The 23,452-nt window shown below is 34.7% G+C and overlaps 1 protein-coding gene across 3 annotated transcripts in view; it reads right to left on the bottom strand.

Moving 5' to 3' along the window:
- Positions 1-23,452, bottom strand: part of Swt1 (Swt1 RNA endoribonuclease) — a 368,135-nt gene that overhangs the window by 284,624 nt on the left and 60,059 nt on the right. For all 3 annotated transcript variants that reach the window (XM_090396646.1, XM_090396647.1, XM_090396648.1), the window contains 2 exons: positions 17,348-17,756; positions 7,494-7,576 (listed from right to left, as the gene is read on the bottom strand). In XM_090396646.1, coding sequence (XP_090252772.1) covers positions 7,494-7,576; positions 17,348-17,756 — 492 coding nt within the window. The remainder of the gene's footprint in view (positions 1-7,493; positions 7,577-17,347; positions 17,757-23,452) is intronic.

The raw sequence follows: 23,452 nt of genomic DNA, 5'->3' as shown, positions 1-23,452 counted from the left end.
GCAAGTTAAGAAATTAAAAATCTTACTTAAAAAAGTAACCTCCTGGCCCCCCGACGTCACGAAAAAACTTAAACCTTTCCGCTCCCGTCCCCCCCGAATATACGGCCTACCAAAAATCCACAAACCTAATTCCCCACTCAGGCCTATAGTAGATGCCACCAATGCACCTTGTTACAGACTGTCTAAACAGCTGGCCAACTCTCTGTCCCCCCTCACCGGAAATTCAGCTTCCTATATAAAAAACTCTACCCACTTTAAAGCCCTCACAGAAAATTTAACCTTGAATAATACAGACATATTAGTAAGCTTTGATATCTCCTCCTTGTTTACTAATATTCCCTTAACTGACACTTTACCTCTCTTAGAAAACGTTTTTCCCCCTGACATCTTAGATCTCTTTTCCTTTGCCATCAACTCTGGGTATTTCGCTTGGAATAACAAAATCTATAAGCAGATAGAGGGAACCGCCATGGGCTCCCCCCTCTCACCCCCCCTTGCCAATTTCTATATGGAAGATTTCGAAAAACGAGCCATAGACTCAGCCCCACTCAAACCTTCTATCTGGCTAAGATATGTAGATGATGTGTTCTCTATTTGGCCTCATGGCCCAGACACGTTAGATTCCTTCCTTGGTCATCTCAATAGCCTACATCCAAGAATCCAGTTTACTATGGAAAAGGAAAAGAACAATTGTTTACCCTTCCTAGACACCTTAGTCACGCGCCTGCCTAATGATACACTTGCCTTCACTGTATACAGAAAACCCACACACACAGGCAGATACATTCACAAACTCTCCCACCACCACCCCTCACAACAATATGGCATCATTAAAACCCTTACCAAGAGAGCCCACAATCTTTGTTCCAGTGGAACCGCCCTCACTACTGAGCTTAAACACATACACAGAACTTTCCTCTCCAATGGCTACAGCGAACACAGTATCAAAAAAATAATCAATTCCACCCCCATTCCCCGTCCCTCTCATCAACAAGAATTTAAAAATGCCATCACCATACCCTACATCCGTGGCACTTCGAAAAAATAGCTAAGATACTAAAAAAGTATAACCTACACACAGCATATAAGCCCTACCGCAAACTTGCTACCCTTATCCGTTCTACGAAAGATCAGCTCCCTCCTCTCTCTCTGCCTGGAGTTTACAAAGTACCCTGTTCCTGTAAGCTTGCGTACTTTGGACAGACAGGCAGATCAGCATCCATCCGCCTAGAGGAACACAAGTCGTACATCGTTAAACACAACTATGGCCATTCAGGCTTGGCTGACCATGTTTTGGACACCACCCACAGAGTATCATGGAAAAAAACCACCATGCTCCACCACAGCAAATTCAAGAAAGAGAGACTTTTCTTAGAAGCAGCAGCAGCTCTCAAAAACCAACCAAATCTTAACAAATACGGTTGCATTAAGCTTCCGAAGATTTGGGAAACAGTCATCGCCAGAGGTCCCACCTTACATTCCAGGCCACCTACAACTGCCCTTAGAGGGCGCTCCACCTAGATAGGACTTTATTGTCACCCACGTGGTTGGGCTTAGTATTGTAAGTTTTGTGTGCATGTTACATTAATTGTCTTTGTAATCCCCGTAGATGTCCTAGTGACTAGGACGAAATATAGGAAGTATTAAATTCTATTTTAATTCTTTGTGAGTGCTGTAAAAAGTCCATTAAAGCTCCAACATAAAGAAGAAGAAGAAGTTAATGTAAAAATTTAAAAAATTAACAATAATAATAAATAAATAAAATAAGCAGCCAGGAGATTAATTTTTTCCTGGGGGTAATGATGCGGTAAAACCATCTTATTACAAATGATGGGAATATTGTGAGTTGGAAGTAAAACAAGTGTTACAATCAATAACTTTGAAAGAAGAGCAGAAAACATGACCAACACTATGATACAATGCAAATTTCCTGTTTTTGAATATGTTGATAATTTGCTCCCAAATACTATGACATTTAGTATAAAAAGAAAGACAAAGATTTTGATGAAAGCCAAATCAGGATGTTTAATTCTTCTCTTGGCATACATCTTGAAAAACCAAGGCGAAGAAAGGTCACAAGAATTTAAAGTGGAATCAGAATAGAAACATTTATTTCTATATAAGCAATGCTTATATATCCACTCTTATAATGTCAGACAACACAATGATAAGGATAGCTATATAAGCATTGCTCCATAGGATAAAAAAAAAAAAAAATCAATACTAGATTGTGGTTTGAATTGTCTGCAAAACAAACATCCAAAGTCTAAGGAGAATCACTGTGAGAGAACAAATCTAGGGTGTTTGTAGCTAGGTTAAGATTATCTCATAGACATGTGAACCAATTTGTGTGAGATCACTGGTAACAGCATGTGCCATAACATCTCTACCTATTAAATCAATTCAACTGAAAAAGGGAAACTAGTAAAAGTTGGGAAGATTAAAACCTTCAGAGAAAATGAATTCACTGCTGGGAAGTTGGACTGTAGAAAATCAGCATTCAAAGAAAGGAAATCAAAAAAGTTCAGAATGATGGGTAATGCTAACAAATTTAGAGAAAGTAAATGAATAAAATGGGACAAAGAAAGCATTTTAGTCAGAGAAGATTAAAAAAAGGAGATTCAAAATTCAAATCTCAGTGACATTATATAATAGAGGAAACATGTACAAAAATGTCACTTCTGAGACAGAAACAATCAGAGAGATTAAGTGGAAAAACCATGGTGAATGATGCTTGATGAAGCTGACATTACAGTTTCTATTAGGAAAAGTGTGGCTTTGCAGACTGGACATGGAGATGAAGATGAACACTGTTGGGGTTGGAACTATGATCACATATATATTTATGAAATCAATCTAGGATTTTAGAGGTTTGCCTTTATCTGAATGTAATCTTATTTCTCTTTACTTGGCCCTTCATGTTTCTTATCGTTTAAATTGCCTTGAAATTAGCAGGGACAAAGAATACTGTAGATAGTAATGGATTATTTACCATCTTTTGACCTTGCATAGACACATGGAGAATTTCACCCATTCATGGATGTAGTGGTGTCCCCAGTATACCACTCATTTGACTCCCTCCAGGCAGGGCTGGCAGAACACTAGCAGCAGGATTATTTGCCAGCTAACACCATGAAGCCTAAAACTCTTATCACATTTAGTCTGGCATACCATACTATACTATCTACTGGCCAGTTTTGCAGAATAACCATTTTAATGCTTTATTGTTAAAAAAAGAAATGTTGACATCTCAATGATCTGATGTATCTCTGAAAATATCACTCCTAATTCATGCAAGAAATGGAAATGAAGTCAACCCGATCTTTGTTCTGGAATGCAAACATGGTTGCTGGCCACTTAAAGCAACAAATAAGCAAAGCAAAGTGGTGGTCAATGAGGATAATGAAACTCATCAACCACTTAATTGTGCCCTTCACCATAGAAGCTCGTCTTGACATTGAGGGATGTTAACACCTCAACTCCTGCCTATGTTAATTCACTATATACTTTTTTCCAGCTTGATGGCTTAATGCCTGTTGGCTTGGGAATATATCCAGGGGCACTAATAGATCCACCATTGTGACAGCATGGTTGCTGCCTGCAGGCTAACTGGACTTCACTTAAGTTCTGCATGCTCCACACTGCAAAAGCCAAAAATCCTGCCCATCAAGATATTTGGCTTCTGAGGTTTAGCCCTAGACTGAAACCATTCGATACATCTTGCTATCTCAAGAAGATATTTTAAGCTCCCTTTTAGACCAAATAACTCTCAAATGTCTAATCCTTAGCCACAACAATATTAATGTGCAACATGTTAACAATCTTTCATGTTGCGATTCATAAGAAATAAAAAAAGTGGCATGGAACTCTGTGAATTTGTCTAAACCAATAATAAATTTAGTTTAATCCTTTATCCCAATGAGAGCAAAGTTTGTGCCTGAAAATATCTTCAGGACTGAATATGGTGTTGTACTATCTTACCTGGGTAAGTAGTACAACACCAGGCAACTCATAGCACAGGTGGAGCAAGCTACTAACAACCCTATCCCAGTATCTCCCATAATGCAAAACACATCTCCTTGCGGATATGTATAATGTTATGCATTAAGGGATTGGCCACTGCCCAGACTAGTTTCGACCTTTATTTAGGTCTCTTCAGTGGGAGCCAGGCCCAGGTTGGAGATACCAGGCAGAAGCAGTAGCAAGGTCATCTTTACCTATAGGAGTTGCCAAAAGGTTTGCCACCTTTTTTTTTTTATTAAATTACTCTGGATTTAGAGAAAGATGTTGAAAGTTTGTTTTTCACTAGGTTAGACTATAATAAATTTAGTTTAACCCTTTATCCCAGTGAGAGCAAACAAAGTTTGCACCTGAAAATATCTTCAGGACTGAATATGGTGTTGTACTACTTACCCAGGTAAGATTGTACAACACCATATTCAGTCCTGAAGATATTTTCAGGTGCAAACTTTGTTTGCTCTCACTGGGATAAAGGATTAAACTAAATTTATTATAGTCTAACCTAGTGAAAAATAAACTTTCAACATCTTGTCTAAACCAAACTGGTCATTTCTAAAGCAGATCAAATTGTGCTGTCTCTTTAACACCATCTACTCAATACAAACAATCCCAACTTTTCCTTGCCATATCAAGAACCTCTCTATATGCATTCTCCAGCCAACAGAAAGACATAAAAAAAAATTTGGGATAACTTGGATACTACCAGTCTAGCCATAAATACTATTATAACTTGAATAGTGCATAAACCCATCTATCAGTAAATCATTTACAGCTTTCAGCACATACAAACCAAATGTATAACATGCACATAGCAGCACTCAATATTCAAAATGTTCCCATTTTGCCTTCATGCCTGAATAGTGTGAGATCACATATCGATACCGGCACACACAACATCCAATGGAAATGCTTCTACTGCTCGCTCCAAATGCACCTTCAGACTGGCAATGCTGTCTGAATTCTCTCAAGTTCCGACCAATCAGATGGTGATATGTGGTAGAGCAAATTCGTCTCCAACCACTGTTGTGTAGTCTTCCCTTGTGTGTGTGTGTGTGTGTGTGTGGAGACAGAGTTCTGTTGGAAGGTAGATTACTGTAAAACAAGGTGTTGTTCAGGGGCCATACCACAGGTTCCAGCACAGTCTTGATACACTTCGTAGGAGGTTTTGACCCTTTTCTCTCAGAAATTCAACTTGGATGTCTCCTGATATGTCACCCCACCCCCACCCACCCACCCACACCAAGCCATCATTGATGCGGAGTGATGACCTCTCTGAATCCAGGGTGCTGTGCAACCATCTGGGGCATATACCAAATCATTTGGCAGGTAAATGACTCTTCAATGGTGAAAATCTTCTCATCTGTGAAGAAAATATTTCTGTGTCTGGTGTTTGCATACCACTGGAGAAGTGCCTTTGATTTTATCACCCTCTGCCGCTTAAATACTGGCATTAGAAAGTGTCCAGTAGAACAATGATAAGCTCTCCCCATGGTCATCAGTTAGTATACGTGACATTGTTCTCTGCAAAACAGTCATCTCTTGCAACATCACTTTCATTCTCACAGGATTACAGTGGAGGTGTGCCCTCACAAGCTCTTGCATCCTAATGCAGTTTGGTCAATCTGTTCTTTGGCAGTCAGATACATCTTCTGTATTGTTATAATGGTTAATAGTGTGATATACACATATATCCTACTGATCCCTAGTGTTTTTAGCATATTGAAAATAACAGGTGGTTACATTCCAACCTTGTGAGATGCTATTATAGCTACATGGTTCTCATAATCTCCCCACTGCATGTTAACCCATAAAACTAAACAACTCTCTCTCTACTGATAAAAATGCAAATATTGGCTGCACACGGTGCCACTATAGGAACCAGGCTCACAGTTCTGTGGGCAGCACAGGACTATGCAGAAGTTGTAACAGTATTTATGGCAAGACTGTGAATTAAAAGTATTAAAAGTCATATGCCTCCTTTCACAACTGGGCTCAAAACATATGTTCTGGATTAACACTTTCACCACATTTCATATTCATTCCGCATCTACCCTACATCATAGCAGCAAGCTTACATTTAGCTCATTCCAAAAAAAAGAGGTAAAAGTAAACCAACAAACTATCATTTCACTGTCTTCACATCAGTTTTATTTATTTATTTTAATATTAGATGAAATCCTAGACCTTCTTCAATATAAAGGAAACATTCCAGTGTAAGAAGTCTACAAGTCTGAAAGATTTCCTGACTTAATTGAATAACTGTTGTAATAGATATGGTATGAAGGTCAGCAGTAAAAAGACAAAGACAATGAAAATAGGCAGAAGCATTGAAAATATCAACTGTATTGTGAATGGAGAACCTACAGAACAAGTAAAACATTTCAGCTACTTGAGCACGATTTTAGTGAAGATGCTAAATTAAATATGGAAATAAACAACATAATCAACAAAGTTCATATGGTAGGAAGTCAACTGAATAAACTTATATGGAATATAAGAGAAAAAAAATAAACTTAGAGAGAAATTAGTCAAAACACTAAATTAGCTGTATACATTCAAACTAATTTTAACTTATGGATCTGAGAGCTGGGTCAGAAGTAAAACACTTGACCAAAGACTAGAGACAGCAGATATGAGAGTCCTGAGAAAGATTAAGGGAATGAACAGATGGCATCAATGGCAATATCATATTAAAAACGAGGATATTAGGAAAAAATTTGACATTGTCAGCATCCAGGAATGCGTTAGCAGAGCTAATCTCAAGGGATAACTTAAACAGAATGGGAGAGGAAAGAAGAGTTCTCTGCCCAGTTGGCAGGAAAAAGACCCAGAGGAATACCAAGATATAGATGGATTAAAGTTGGAGTCTTGACAGGTAACAAACTGATTTGGAGGAAAACAGTATATCGAAAGAAAAAAGAAGAAAAAAATAATGATGTAAATTACCGTATTTTCCGATGTATAAGACATTCCTATGTATAAGCCGCACCCAAGAAATTTAATACAATTTTCTGGAAAAAACCTAAAACCTAACACAAAATATCTCAACACGTCAACTCAATACTGATAAACATCGGTAACTGATTACTCGGATAAGATATTATGAAACTTGAATAGGGACTCCCCGTTCTTAGCCAATGACGCGCTAGAAGTCACGTGAAGGTCACGCATCAATTTTATTGCACCATTAACCACCTACAAAGATCTTGGAACATAAAAAGGGAGTGCGTATGACTTTGAAAAGAGGAAACAATCTTTACCTTCATTATATAAGATGCATCCCAATTTTAAGATGAATTTGTAAGGTAAAAAAGTGCGTCTTATACACCGGAAAATACAGTATATCCTGTACACCCCTTGAGGGTATATCAGGAATTTGATGATAATGAAGTTCTAGGCTTCAAAATTTCATTAACTATTGAGAACTAAACAAAAAGACAAGTGTTTTTGTTTTTTTTAAAAAATCAGCTTACATCAAGCATTTCCGCATCAGATGAATCATTGTCGAAAGGTGTAAATTCCATTTCAGTAATTTCAGATACATCTTCATTAGCAGCTAAATAAAAAAAAAAAAAAAGAAAGAATGGTAATCTATAATAGATTATAGATTATGAAACAAATAAATGATTTATTACAAATAAATTTGAAACAAATAAATAAATTTCATAATTTTTCTAATGTAAATGTTAATAGGTTCTTCTCTGCCAACCTGGTTGATTGAATGGAAATCATCTCAATTCTCCTATCAATAGTCTGTGAGTTCAAATTCCACAGTGGACACAGATGTTCATGTCTTTAGGTAGCACATGAATTTTAGAGTATGGTTCAGAGCACAGGTGGCCAACAGCAGGCCGGCGGGCTGCATGTGGCCTGTAACGTGATGTTGTGCGGCCCACGGCAGGATAAAAACTATATTAAATTATATGTATTATCAATTTAGTTATTAGTTTCAACCACAGATTTTCTGATACTAGTTATATTCATTATTTCTGATGACGGAAACAATTTATATTCTTTCTTTCTTTTCTAACAGAAATGGAGGCAGAATATGACGATTTAGTGTTGTACACAGAAGTACGTTGGCTAAGCAGAGGGTACTGTTTGAAACGGTTTTTTGCTTTGAGAAAGGAAATAAAACAGTTTTTAGAGGAACACGCGAAGATAAACGAAGAACCAATCACAAAATTATATGATCCTCATTTTAACAGCTTACTCTCCTTTCTAACAGACATCACACACCACATGAATGAACTCAATGTGAAGTTACAGGGACGTAATCAACCAATCTAAGATTTAGTTGGACACCTAGATAGGTTCATAAATCAACTGAAGGTTTTCAAATTCACCCTAGTGAGAGGAATCTTGGTACATTTCCCTTCCTGCAGGGAGTTGATGGAGGAGAGCCATGACATTGACTTCAAGTTTTCTGTGCCAATGTTAGACCAACTTTTGGAGCAATTCAGTAAGCGATTTTCTGACTTCAGTGACATGTGGCCACAACTGACATTATTTAACAACCCAATGAAATGCGACATTTCAGAGCAGCATGACACTATTCAATTGGAGTTGCATGACCTTCAAAGTGACCCCTTTCTCTAGGTGGCTGGTACCAAGGGAAAGATATCCTGCATTGAGTGATTTCAGCTTGAGAATTGCATCAATGTTTGGAAGCACATACATATGTGAATGCACTTTCTCAACTATGAGGCTGGTTAAATTATCACAAAGAAGTCGACCAACTGATGACCACCTTCAGGATTTGTTATGAATATCTTCATCATCGTTGAAAATCGACTTTGATGAACTTGTTGCCACACATGAAGGCCCACAGTATTCTCATTAAGTTGTGTTACATGTGAAAAAACCAGAAATATGTAATTAAATTTAATTTAACAACTTATATTTAAATCAATCAAGTATTTTATATTGTTCTCCCAGTGGTAAAATGATTTAACAAATATAGTATTCAATATACATAACTATTGCCTTGAAAAAATGCAGTTTATTTTTATTTAAGTTCTGTCTAAAAGTGTGCGGCCTGTGACGCTACCACTCATCATATATTGGTCCTCTTATAGAATGAAGTTGGCCATGCCTGGTTCAGCGTAATCTGCTTAAACTTCAAATGAACAATCATTAAATTAATGTTTATTTAAATTAAAAAGTATCTTGAAGATAACCAAGCTCTGTGGCAATGGTTGTGTGATTAAAACAAATAGCCCTGGCTCTGTATGTAAGCGTTTTGAGGATACTGTAAAGTTTTTCTGTACTAAAATGTATGTTTTGATTTACTTAAGTATAAAGAGCTAATAAGCTTCATTTCGGCAATGAAAACATTACTTAAATTAAGGGGATATTAAATCCCACATAGTTTTAAAACCGAATAAGAAACTCAAATATTGGAATCAAAGAGTTTCTAGCCGAATATAGTAAACTATAAAGTATCGGCGACACTAGCGTTAGCCAATGCAAGTGATCCTAGTACGTAGTACAATACTGGACGACTCGTTGCAAAGGTGAGGGAAGTTCAGATCGCTATTCTTAGGTATTTTCCATAATGTAAAAACACATTTCCTAGGAAATGTATGCTGTTATTACATTATGGAGGGAGGTCACTACCCAGACCGGTTTCAGCCTTTTTTGAGGCTTCATCAGTGAGTAGCTAGACCTAATACCAAAGTGTATAGCGAAAAGAACTTATATACTCTGCGAACGAGTTTTCCAAACAGGTGCAACCATTAAGTTACTTAAGTATAAAGGGCTAATAAGCTTCATTTCGGCAATGAAAACATTACTTAAATTAAGGGGATATTAAATCCCACATAGTTTTAAAACCGAATAAGAAACACTCTCTGATTCCAATCTTTGAGTTTCTTATTCGGTTTTAAAACTATTTGGAATTTAATATCCCCTTAATTTAAGTAATGTTTTCATTGCCGAAATGAAGCTTATTAGCTCTTTATACTTAAGTAACTTAATGGTTGCACCTGTTTGGAAAACTCGTTCGCAGAGCATATAAGTTCTTTTCGCTATACACTTGGGTATTAGGTCTAGCTACTCACTGATGAAGCCTCAAAAAAGGCTGAAACCGGTCTGGGTAGTGACCTCCCTCCATAATGTAATAACAGCATACATTTCCTAGGAAATGTGTTTTTACATTATGGAAAATACCTAAGAATAGCGATCTGAACTTCCCCCACCTTTGCAACGAGTCATCCGATATTGTACTACGTACTAGGATCACTTGCATTGGCTAACGCTAGTGTCGCCGATACTTTATAGTTTACTATATTCGGCAAGAAACTCTCTGATTCCAATCTTTGAGTTTCTTATTCAGTTTTAAAACTATGTGGGATTTAATATCCCCTTAATTTAAGGTATGTTTTGATGTTTAAATGCGGTAAAAATGTAACTAACGTATCTAGGTTATTAGATCAAACATGTTATAGTGTCGTCAGACAATCTGCATGCAGGGTATGTTTCTAGAAATTCTATACAGAAACTGGGAGGGGGGGCACCCACTGCAGAACATATATAAATAAATAAACATAAATTAATTTGCTAAAGATTTCAAAGACATTCTAAGATAATATTTAGCCTGAGTTCTCTGAATTTCTTTTTTATCTGGCTCCTAGATGGTACCTGGATAGGAGGGTAGTAATTTTCACTTACAATTTGAATTGATTCTATAACAATCTAATGTGAGTGCAGCATGTTTTTAAAAAGTTGAAATTTGTGCTCTGAAAAGACTGATTTCAAATATTAGTAACGCAATAAATTGTTTATTTTGTTCTACTGGTGCTGTTTATACCGTAAAGCACAATAATCAAAACCTGATGGTGGATTCGAGAAGATAAAGAAGCAGTCCTGGAAAAGAAGAAAGAATATCAAATGTTACAGCAACTGTGCTCTGAGAAAGTTCAGAGAAAAACAAAAGAATGACACAATGTAAAAGAAATTAATTAAAAGGAATGGGAAGACTTTGGTAAAAATATAGACATTAAATATCATGAAGCTGGCAAAAGCTTTTGGAGGCTGTTGAAAAATATTAGAAATGATAGAAAGAGTACTGTAAAAGGAATCAGACAAAAAGATTACAAAATATATATATGTAATTCATCAGTAATTGTAAGTTCAAGTTGGTAAATTCAAAGTGAATTTAACTGTTTATAGTTAAATTCAGTTTGAATTTAACTATAAACAGTTTCTCCAATGATTCATCAAGTTACATAATATGACCAAAGTACATAAACTTCTATTTAGCGATCATCACCTCCAAGGAGCATTCTGTCTTTATATTCTCTAAAACCTTCTTATTGGTCATTCTTGCAGCCCATGGGATTCTTAATAGTCTTCTCCGACCCACAATTCAAATGAATTAATTTGCTTTATGCCTTTCTTCTTAATAATCTAGCTTTCACATACATACATACATCACTACTGGAAATACCACTGCTTTGATAATTCTAACTTTTGTGGCCTTGCACCTCTATCTTTCATAATTTTGTCAGGTTTAACATCACTTTTGTTTTGCTGATATTTAAATTAAGTCCAGCTTTGTTACTTTCCGTCTTAACTAATAGAATCAACCGCTCTAGATCTTCCTTAGTTTCTGCTATGAGGGTTGTATCATCTGCATATCTTAAATTATTTATTTTTCTGCTACCAATCTTAATTCCAGCTGGATCGTTGTCTAAATCAGCCATTCTCATAATATATTCACTATAAATATTTAAAAAGGTAGGGTGACAGTATACAACCCTGCCACACTCCTTTTTCCACTCAAATACTGCCTGTTTCTCCAAAGATCGTTTTTACTGAAGCTTCTTGGTTGTCATACAGCTCTTTTATCAAGAGAATTAGATGTTCAGGTATTCCCATTGATCTCATTACAATCCATGGTCTGTTGTGATCCACACAATTAAAAGCTTTCCTATGATCAATAAAACATGAATACTTCCTTCTGAAATTCTCTTGTTCTTTTCATAATCCTCTCATGTTTGCTATTTGGTCTCTAGTTCCTCTACCTCTCCTAAAGCCTGCATGTTATTGTGGCATTTCTCTATTCACATATGGCTCCAACCTTTGTTGGATCACTTTTAGCATAATTTTACTTGAATGTGAAATGCGATGGTTCTGTAATTCTCACAATTTCTGGGATTTGATTATTTTGGAATTGAGATGAATATTGATGTTTTACAATCTCTAGGTCAGTATTTCAGTCATCATTTTCATTACTTCATTCCCAGCTGCTCTCAAGAATTCCACTAACACACCATCAGAACCAGGAGCTATTCCTTTTGCCAGCTGTTCCATTGCTGATATCACTTCACTTTTCATTATAATGGTTCCTCGATAAATTCTCACCTTTTAATTCTCCTTTAATATTATTATCTTTCTTGTACAAATCGTCTACATACTCTTTCCGTCTTTTTTTCACTGCTTTTTCTTCCATCAAACATTTACCTGCATTACTTTTTACAACTTCTAATCTAGGGATAAACTTCCCTGTAGCATCATTTATTTTTCTAAACAGATCTCTTGTTCTACCCATGATATTGCTTTCTTCAATTTCCTTGCACCTTTTGTTTAGATGTTTTTCTTAATCTTTCCTAGACTGTCTCTAGAAATCTGCACCTTAATTCTAACCCTTTCTTTGTTTCTCTGAAGTTTCATTTTTCTTCTGTCCTCTGCTTTTTGAATAGCATCTTCTGACAACCATTTACAATCTTTCTTTCTTGTTGCTTTATTTAGAGTCTTCTTTGTTGTGTCTATGACTGTACATTTTGTTTTTCCCATAGTTCTTCTAATTCTCTTCCTGTCTTCTCCAAACTTTTTAATTTCTTCCCAACTTCTACTTTAAATGTTTGATTTATAGGATTTAAATCAAATCTGATAGTGTCCTTTGGTTTCATCTTAGCCCTTAATTTCAATTTCAATTTAACTTCAGCTATCAATAATTCATGATCTATCTCACAATCTGCACCAGATAGTGTTTTTGCTAGTTAGATAGCACTCCTCCACCATCTGCTGGCAATAATATAATCTATCTGATTTCTGTATTCTCCATTAGGTGAAGTCCATGTGTACAATCTTCTTTTATGTTGTGGGAAGCAAGCGTTTGCAATAAACAACTGTTCTCAACACAAAAACTGCAACATCCTTTCTCCTGCTTCATTCCTCAGTCCTAAATCAAATTTTCCAGTGATACCTCATTCTTCTTTTTTCACCCAGTTTTGCATTCCAATCACATACTATAATACAAAACCTCTTTTATCAATACTGTATATTACTTGTTGCAAGCTGCTGTAAAATTCTTCTACCTCATCTTCATTTGAATCTGTAGTGGGTGCATACACCTGTATGAGTGTAACATTAACTTGGTATGCCTTTATTCTGATTAGAATTATTCTATCTGGGTTGTAATCCTAGAATATATATATATATATATATATATATATATCAGGGGTGAATATTCTGGGTGTGGTAGGTGCACGCCCAAGGAATAGCAACATCACTGATATTTTATTTTTGCATTTATTCCTGTTAAAGAATCCCCTAATTGTTTCCTAGTTTAATGTGATTCCTAAAATTAAACACAGTATATTAATGCTTCATGAAGAGAACACTTTTCAACACATAAACATTGCATCACATTCACGTTAATAGCTCGGGTATGAGGTCACATATACTAACACCTTTGAGCCTTTTAAACAGATGTGCAGATGGCAGTGTGTTAAATTCTTAGCGTTTCAGTGGTTTTAAATGAGCCAGAAGTGTGGCAGGATGTACACTGAGACAATAGCACCCAGAAGTTGTTAGTTGCTGTGACTGGTTATTGTTTGAAGCAATCCTATTGAGCATTGTTATTTGTCATGAGTTGCTGTTTTTGCTTTCTGAGTTTCATCTGTTTTATGTGAGTAAGTGTAAACTAATGTGTTTACAACACTGATATAGACAAATTTTTAATATATATTTATAATTTCTGCTCATATTTACAATGAGAAACAATGTTGACGATGTACTGAATGTCCCATTTTCTGCCAGAGCTTTTGAGGAGTGTATGATTATAGTTGAATGAGGTTAGAACTTGTGTATAAATAAGTAAGTAAAATTAGTTATTTCAGTCTTTCTTTCTTTGGTTCAATCCAGAAAAATAATAATTTCCGAAGTGATTACTTTTTCCAATTTCTGTGCATATTATATGGATGTATTTAAAAATCAAATAAAAATTCAAATTATCCATGTCTCACTGTAGTATTTGCCAATGATAATCTAATCTCACCACAAAGTTAAACCTTTTTTAACTTTGTGGTGAGATATTCATTTGACCTATTGTTCATTTGACCTTTATGCTCTCAATATTTAAAATCATATTAATTGATAAATTAAAGTATTCAAAGTTATCCTACAATTAATTGAATTGGACCAATTAAGATGAGCTATGCACTCTGAAAACTTTCATACATCAACAAAAATGCAATCATATAGTCAAGCTGACATGAAATTTTGTAGCACAGGTTGCATAAGCACACGACAGCACACCCAACCTAAATGGGAACGCGATGCCACTGATATATATATATATATATATTGTTATTGGAATTGACTCGGGATGTATATATTTAGAAAATTAATATTTAACTGACTAGAACCCGAGAAAGAATAACACAAAAAAAAACTTTAATGAATCATGACTAGTTTCATTGGTGTCCCGACTTCTTCAGGTGAATTTCTGATGAAACTAGTCGTTATTCATTAAAGTTTTTTTTTTTTTAATACTTTCTCAGGTTCTAGTCAATTAAATATTCATTTTCTAAATATATATATATATATATATATATATATATATATATATATATATATATTTATATATTTATATATATATATAAATATAATAAATATATATATATATAAATATAATAAATATATATATATATATATATATATTTATTACTCTGGGCATCTAGAATATATATTCTAGATGTCTGGAGTAATTACTTTGAAACACTACTAAATGAAAAAAGAAGTGACAGAATGAAAATCAAAACTATTAAAGGGGAATGTAATCAGGAGTACATATTAACACTTGAGTGGAAAAAAGCCATCAAAAAGTTCTACAGTGGCTGCATTGAATAAATCAGAAGGCTCAGAAGTTCAAATTCCATATAACTGGAATAGAGATCTGATAATATCTGATACCCTCTATAAAAAAAAGAATAATAATAAATAAATAAATAATAAAAAATAAACCAATTTTGAGAACAGAGGAATTTCTATAAGTGCTGAAGGTAAGATTTATGCTAATATACTTGAGAAGGGCCTGAGAAAAATTGTGAAAGAGAAACTTGGAAGAAGCTGGGTTAAGGCCAAATAGAAGATATCAGAATCAAATTTTTACTTTAACAAATAACTAAGAAATAACAGAATATAACAAGGATCCATGTCTTAAGTTTTGTAGATCTTTAAAAAACAGATGATAAAATGTGAGAAAATCTGCAAGAAAAATGCTAAAATTATGTGATGTAAACAGGACATCATATCCAGCAATAACAGTCATATTTAGGTTGCAAGTTAGCAGCTAGAATTGAAGAAGATACAGAAAGTTGTTTTTGTGTAAAACCAAGTGTAAGACAATGGTGCACATTATCATCTTATTCCTCATTTATATAGATTAAATTATGAAGGAAAGTAGCATTAGGCTTAAATGAAAAAACTGGTATGTTAATCTCAGCTCTACTTATACTGATGATGTTATACTCTTAAATAAATCCTGTACAAGTCTGCAGTATTTCTTATCTGAACTGAATAACTACTGCAAGAAAATCAGCAGTAACAAGACAAAGACAAAAAATGGCATAAATATTGAAAACAGCTTGTTCTGAATGGTATACCTATAAAACATTACAGATATTTAGGCACAATTTTTTGTGAAAGTAGTGAATTAAATACGGAAATAGATTTCAATTAACTCCCCACCTGCTTTGATAGTGAATAAACTTATTTGGAAGAAAAGAGAAATTAATCAAACTAAACTAGCTGTATACAAGAGAGTATTCAAGCCAATTTAACTAATAGATCTAATTACTGGTTTAGAAATAAAAACAGTTGATCAAAGACTATAAAGCACAGACAGAGTTCTGAGTAAAGTTAGGGGAGTGAGTAAATGGGTTCAACATTGGCATAATTCTATTAAAAATAAAAATATTAAGAAGGAACCTGGCAGAAATGTGCAAGTAGAGCTAATCTTAGATGATAATCAAAAACAGAATAGGCTAGAATAGAAGAAAGCTTAGTCAAACAGGTGTTTGATATAGGATGGTAGGGGAAAAAAAAAACCATGGAAACAAGATCTATATGGATTGATGAAATCAGAAGTCCTTAAAAAATCAAAATATAAATGCGACAACACTGAAGTCCTGACAAATAATAGACTAATTTGGAAGAATTTTTTTGAAAGGAAGTTAGTAATAATATAAACTTTATCATGCAGTACTGTCATAATATCCTGTACACCTCTCATGGATATATAGGCTGGCCTGGTTGAGTGGTTAACGTATCCGCTCTCCAGTCAAAAGGCTGTGGGTTTGAATCCTGCTGTGGGCATGGATGTTTGTGATTGTCTGTGAAAATACTAGTGGTGGGTAGTAGATGTCATTGGTGTAGACGATGCGGTTCACTGTAGTTGATGGATTGAGTGATGGAGAGTTGTAGAGCAAGTGCCCTTCCTTGATGAGTTCTTGGACTTCCTGGTGGTGTCATGTAATAATAATAATATATTAGGAATTTGATTATGATACAGTCAATAGTTATAAGGCAAAGTAATGCGTTGAGCAAAAGAAAAAAAAGTTTTTGGATGATGAAGAAGCCCCTTTTTGCAATAGACTGGAATTTGCAAGTGTCTCAAGAGGAGAGATATCTTGTCTAGAGTTTTGTACTAAAGAAAAATAGTTATTTTTTTCACATAATGCAGGACAGTATTGAACATAGTCAAGGCAGGATTTCACTGACACTGAAATCAGCAGAGTTATCGTAACTCTACTAAAGAATGGCTTGATATCAGAATTTAGGACTGCAAAAACTAATATTCCAACTGTGCAAGGTTTTTCAAAATGAGAGAAGGAAATGAGCTGTCATCAGCAAACTGTTGATTGAGTTTGCAGTCAACTATAAAAGGTTATTGATGTATAGTAAAAAAAAAGTGTAGATGAAAGTAGATGCACCAAAAGAACTGGTTGGTTTCTGAAACTAAAGATTTATAACAAGAACTGCTAGGATATTTGATACTGATTATGATTATTTCATAAAGATTTGCATAAAATATTACCTTTGACACTTTTTATACTTTTTTGATTAAGTAGAATACTTTTTCTAGGACTGCGGTTTTTGTTTATATCATTCTGTATCTTGAATGTTATTTTTCTGAAATTAGTTCTTGAAATTACATTCTTTTCATCTGAAGCATCATTTTTAGCTAAATCTTTTTTAGGATTCTTGGTGTCAGTTTTCCTTGAAGGACACAAAATTATACATTTTGGATTTCTACATTCTTTTGGAGTTAAACCTTTAGTTATGTCACAGTCTTTTTCAAATGTTACTGTATTTACAGATGATTTATGCTTTTCTTTTCTGATGTGCTTAACTCTATGTTCTAATACCATATTCTGTTTCTTGATATTCCTTGAGGATTCTAGCTCCTCTTCTTTACATGCTTCTTTCTTCTTCTTCTTTAAATTCTGAAACAAAACATAATATGAAATTAGAATTCTATTTTAATAGCATTTTGCAATTGCACCTGAACTAAAGTCACACTACAATGAAAAATTAAATTATTATTATTACATGACACCTCCAAGGAGCCCAAAGACTCATCGAGGGAGGACACCCACTTTACAACTCTGTCTCCACCACTCATCAATTCATCAACTACAGTGAACCGCAACTACCATCATCATCAACACCGATGCCATCTACTGCCCACCACCACTAGTATTTTCACAATCACAAACATCCACACCCACAGCAGGATTCGAACATGCAGCCTTTTGGCTGGAAAATGGATATGCTAACCACTTGGCCAACCAAGGCCAGCAATGAAGTTTCCAAAAAAAAAAAAAAAATTGCTGTCATCTGAGAGTGGGGAGAGAATACTGGAAGAGAATAAATATAATTACAGTGATTGAAATGGAATAGTTCATAATTAAATGATTATTTTTATACAGGCACCTCCATGGAGTCTGAAGACTCATCACAGGAGATCCAATCTATCATACCTCTCCTTGAACCCATTAACAAACAAAGTACTCACAACTGACTCTGGCAACCCATTCCACTCATTCACCACTCTGCAAGCAAAAAATCTAGTCCTCACACCTTTATTCAATTTCCAGGGATGATCCCTTGTTCTGGTCCCTCTAGACAAGTAGTGCTGAAACATTTCCCCTGTATCAATCCTATAAAATCCTTAAAGCAACTTAAATGTTTCTATCATATCTCTTCATTTTCTCCTATAAACCAACTTCTGCAATCCATACACTTTCGGTCTATCCTCATAGGGCACATTCCATAGGCCACTCACCATCTTGGTCACTTGCCTCAGAATCGTCTCCACCACTTCCTCATCCCCAAGAAACCCAGGAGACCAGACTTGAGCACAGTAATCCAGATGTGGGCATATCAAGGCCTTATAAAGAGGATTGACAACTTCCTTATCTCTACTTGTTAATGTGTTCTTCAATACCCAAGTAATCTTATGGGCTAATCTTAGCAACCTTAGCAATATGTCCTCTAACTTTAACTCTCTGTCTACCACCACTCCTAAATCTATAGCTTCATCTATTTCCTGGAGTACAGTGCCAGCAATGTGATAACACAGCTTGTAATCTAATTATCCCAGAATGCATAACTTTACATTTCTAAACATTAAGCTGACACCCATTATCTTTTAAACTATACAGAAAGCCTATTTAAATTGTCCTGCAAGCTCTCCACATCACCTTGATTAACTATTACTCTACCTAATTTCGCATCATCAGCAAACAACTGAATATTTCCTATATCATTTATTGACAAATTAAACAGCAATGGTCCTAGTAATGAATCTTGTGGCACACCACTAGTCACCTGTTTTTACCTCGATTCTGCTCCTCCATATACCACTTTTTGATATCTGTCCAGTAGCCACCCTCTTATCCACTTAACCAGTGTCACATCCATCCATTATTTTTAGGAATTTTTTCCCACCTATGAAATGTTGTATATGATAGGAGGGCTGTTAGATTTGAAATTACATAATAGAAAATGTCTACTTGTGTTTGTGAACTAATTCCACTGATGCAAAGAAAGCTTATTATGAAAAGCTCTCATGATTTTTCCCTCTTACTGTACTGACTGTTTGAATTCCAGGTTGGACATAACTGTTTCAGAATGCCTTTAGGTAGTAGATGAATTTCATGACCCAATGTGAGCTCATTGCCAGTTTATGAGCATACTTAAAGTAGTACTAAATGTATGATACCTTTACAAGTTTTAATGGGTATTTAACAGGTTATCTTATTTTCTGATACTACACTATCAAAAAAATAACCTGGTATTATTCACATTCAACAATTTGTAATTACAGCTAATCTATAATGGCAAAAAATAAAGGTTCGAAGCAAAAAAAAAAAAAAAACAGGAAAAAGACTTAGAGGAATGCCAAGATACATGTGGGTTGATACAATTGAGAGATTTTTCTCAAGTTTTTAATCTATAGAGGATAGAAATCAATCTAAAGCTGTTCAAAATTAGAGACCTGAAAAATAATAGCTCAATTAAAGAAAAATTGTTGATAGCTATCTATTAATTTAATATTAGTATTCAACTCCACCTTTTCTATAAATTCCTCAAATTTAGTACTTGAGCAAACGCTCAAGTACTAAATTTCAGAAATCTTTAGAAGCCAAACAATTAACCTCCATAATTCCATTTTGCACAATACAATGGCAGAACAATGTATGGTTTCTGAATAGAAGTTAATATACTGTATTTCAAAAGCTATTTCAATTAACTCCAATTTGCTGTCAATAGCTGTCCATAATGGACATATATTATGAAGTATGGTTGCAGTGTTTACGAAGCAGTTATTAAAGCAAGAATTGTAAACACTGCAAGCATACTGAAATCATCTGAGCATGTAAGAAGAAAAAAAACATTTCATATGGTTGAGATCACTCATGAGGACTTTCTTTCCAAACCATTCGAAGACTCCATCACTAACAGAATGAAAACTATGGGATTATCAGTCAACTGGCTCAATATGGAATGGAATAAATTAGAGAGGTCACCACCACAAATTATATAATTCAAATGCAAATTTAACAAATATATAGAGTTTGATTCAATAGCTATTAAAAAAATCCAAAGAAGGTAAACCATCAATTTTGAAAAATGTAGACTAGCCCTTGTTATATCTTTCTGATAAATCTAACAAAAGAAAGACTGTGATTTTACTTAGTGTCCTCTTCTGTTGGGGATGGGTTGAGTCTTCTGTGTTTCCACAACAACCTTCAGGAGTCTTAGTTTCTTGAGTGGCTGGTGAGCTGTCTATATGTTTGTAATCCAGAGTTAGCTTTTATTGATGTTATCCATTTAGTTCTTGGTCTTTCTTTTTTTTTTCTTTTTTCTTCTTATCTTGCATACAGAGTGAAGTTGGGTAGCCTTTGTGGTGGGCATGTCGAGAGAGAATGCCCATACCACTGAAGTTGTCTTCCTTCGATCTTTTCTATTAATGAGTCTGTCTAGTTTAGGTCTTGTCTTACAGTTTCATTTGTTTTCTTTTCTGTCCATTTTGTTTTATTCATTTATTCTGAAACATTTCATCTCGAAAGCCTCCGATTTTCATATCTGTATTCTTGAGTGTCCAAGTTTCTGAAGCATTTTACACAGTGGGTATTATAATTGCATTATATAATTTTATTTTTAGAGGTTGGAGATTTTATTATTTTTCCAGATTTTACCTAGATTATTAAATGATGACCATGCTGTCAATATTCTATATTTAATAGTAGTCATGGTATCTAAGTTCTGTTATTACTGTTCCTAAATAGTTGAATTGTTTTACCTGTTCAATTCTTGATCCTTTTCAAAGAGAAGTTTACTTTTTCTTCATTTTTTCCAACTACCAAGATTTTTGTTTTGTCTGTATTTATGGTCATGCTGTATTCTTTAGCCATATTGTTTAGTTTGGTTATTAGGTTAGCAATTTTTTCTTTGTGTCCACTATCATTATGATGTCATCTGCATATTTTATGTTATTAAGGTTATAACCATTTAGGTTGAATCCTTTTTCTCCTTCCAAGACTTGGTTAACCATATCCTCTACGTAGATGTTAAAAGGTATGGGGAGATGGGACATCCTTGGGTTACTCCTTTACTGACATTTATTTTATCTGTTGTTATACTGTTAAATTTAATCATTTCTTCTGTGAGATTATAATATTTTTCTAAGTCTAGGGTATCTTCATTGATTTGTTTCTGTTTTAATATTCTTTATAAAGTTACTCTATTTATTGAGTCAAATGCCTGTTTAAATTCCATAAAACAGTAATAGATATTTTTGTTATGTTCCCAGTATAATGCTGCTAGTCTTTGTATTTTCATTCGTATGGAGTTTCCTCCCTATTTCTCCCCCGTCCCAACTGGGGCAAGTTGCGCCCCTCATGGGGGTTAAGTATTTATGACTGTAGATCCATGTGTGTTCATGGGGCTGGTTTGCCTGCTTGCGGGATAAAAAACCACAGATGAAATGGTGGAAAAAACCCTGCTTTCCACACCCAAGACCGGCTAACTTGGCCATGGCTGAGGAAGATCCTTAAGCTCCTCATGTCGTTGACGGGAATCGAACCTAGGACACTCCTTCCCCAGGCCCATGGTTGCGAAGCACATAGCCACTAGGCTAACCGTTCGGACAGTCTTTGTATTATGAATATCTGATCCAATGTGGAATGATTCTTTCTGAAGCCTGCCTGTTCCTCACTAAGAATGATCTCATATGTGCTTTTTATTGTGTTCTGTAATACTCTTGTAAATATTTTTCAGCTGAGTAATGTGATTAGTCTGTAATTTTTACAATTTTTCTTATCACTTTTCTTGTAAATTGGTATGATAATTCCTGTTCTCCATCTTATCCAATCTTCTTTCCAGACTTCTGATGGAATATGGTCTATCTCTGGTGCTTTATCAGATTTCATTTGCTTTAGAGCATTCTCCACTTCCGATGGAAGAATCATTAAGGTGTCATGTCGTGAGTTAGTATGAGGCCTTATTAGGTAGTCACTGCTTTCATTCTTAAAGGTTTCTTGGAAGTGTTCCATCCATTTTGTTTTTATTGCATTTGGATTTCCTGTTTCCTCACCATGATGGTTGATCACTGTTAGAGGTAGTGGTGAAAAGTTTTTTGTAATTTCTTTGTGTTATGTAATATTTTTGAGTTATGGTGTTTATATGCCTTGCATTTTTCTACTTTTTTTGTTTAGCCAGTTTTCTTGAGATTGTCTGCAGAGTTTATCAATTTCAATTTTGAATTTTTTGTATTTCTTCTTGTTTTCTTCTGAAGTATGTCTGTTTATTTTTGTTTTTAGTTTTCTTTTTTCTTCACATTTTTTTTAAAATTTCAGATGTTATCTATTTATTATTGGTCTCTTATAAATTCCTAAAGTTTCCCTTGCTGAGTTAATATTTATTTTCCTGTTTTCCAAAAGTTTTTGGTTTCTCATCTGTTTGGGTCCTATTTATTTCTTCAATTTTCCTAATGTCTAGTCTTATTTGGTTATTTTTTAACTTTTTCATGTGGGGTTTATCAATCCTATTTCTTTTATAGTTGACTTTGAATTTTATCTGCATCATTTTTGGTTGAGGTTTTTCATTTATTTCTAATTAGGATATAATCTATACAATTTCATATTTCTCTACCTGGTGAGGTCCAGGTGTATTTAAAATTAGGTCTATGGTAAAACATTGTATTTGAGATGACAAGGTTGTTTTCTTTGCAGAAATTGAGCATATTTCTCCCCTTTCATTTTCGGTTCCAATTCCAAATTTCCCCATTACTTAATTTCAACTCTAAGTTCTGATCTCAGAGTTGAAATCTCCGATTATGAATAAGATGTCTCTGCAGTTAGTATTATCTATTTCTTTTTGGAGATTATTGTAGAAGAGCTCAATGTCTTCTTCATTAGCACTTGCATCCAGTGCATAAATCTGAATAATCTGTATGTGTAGTCCTTTTTCTTTGGCTTTCAGTCTAATTACTATTATTCTGGATGAGATAGGCTTGATATCTGTTATACTCGCAGTAAGATTTCATTTTATTAGAATTGCAACTCCTTCGCTATGCACATTGTGTCTTCTTCCTGAATAGAATAATTTACCTTCTGACATGTTTAGGCATCCT

Source organism: Typopeltis vanoorti, chromosome 8 (assembly GCF_054136105.1).
Source record: "Typopeltis vanoorti isolate ZY-2024b chromosome 8, IOZ_Tvanoo_1.0, whole genome shotgun sequence".
Classification (NCBI taxonomy): Eukaryota; Metazoa; Arthropoda; class Arachnida; order Uropygi; family Thelyphonidae; genus Typopeltis; species Typopeltis vanoorti.
This window is presented reverse-complemented; position numbering and strand designations above follow the sequence as displayed.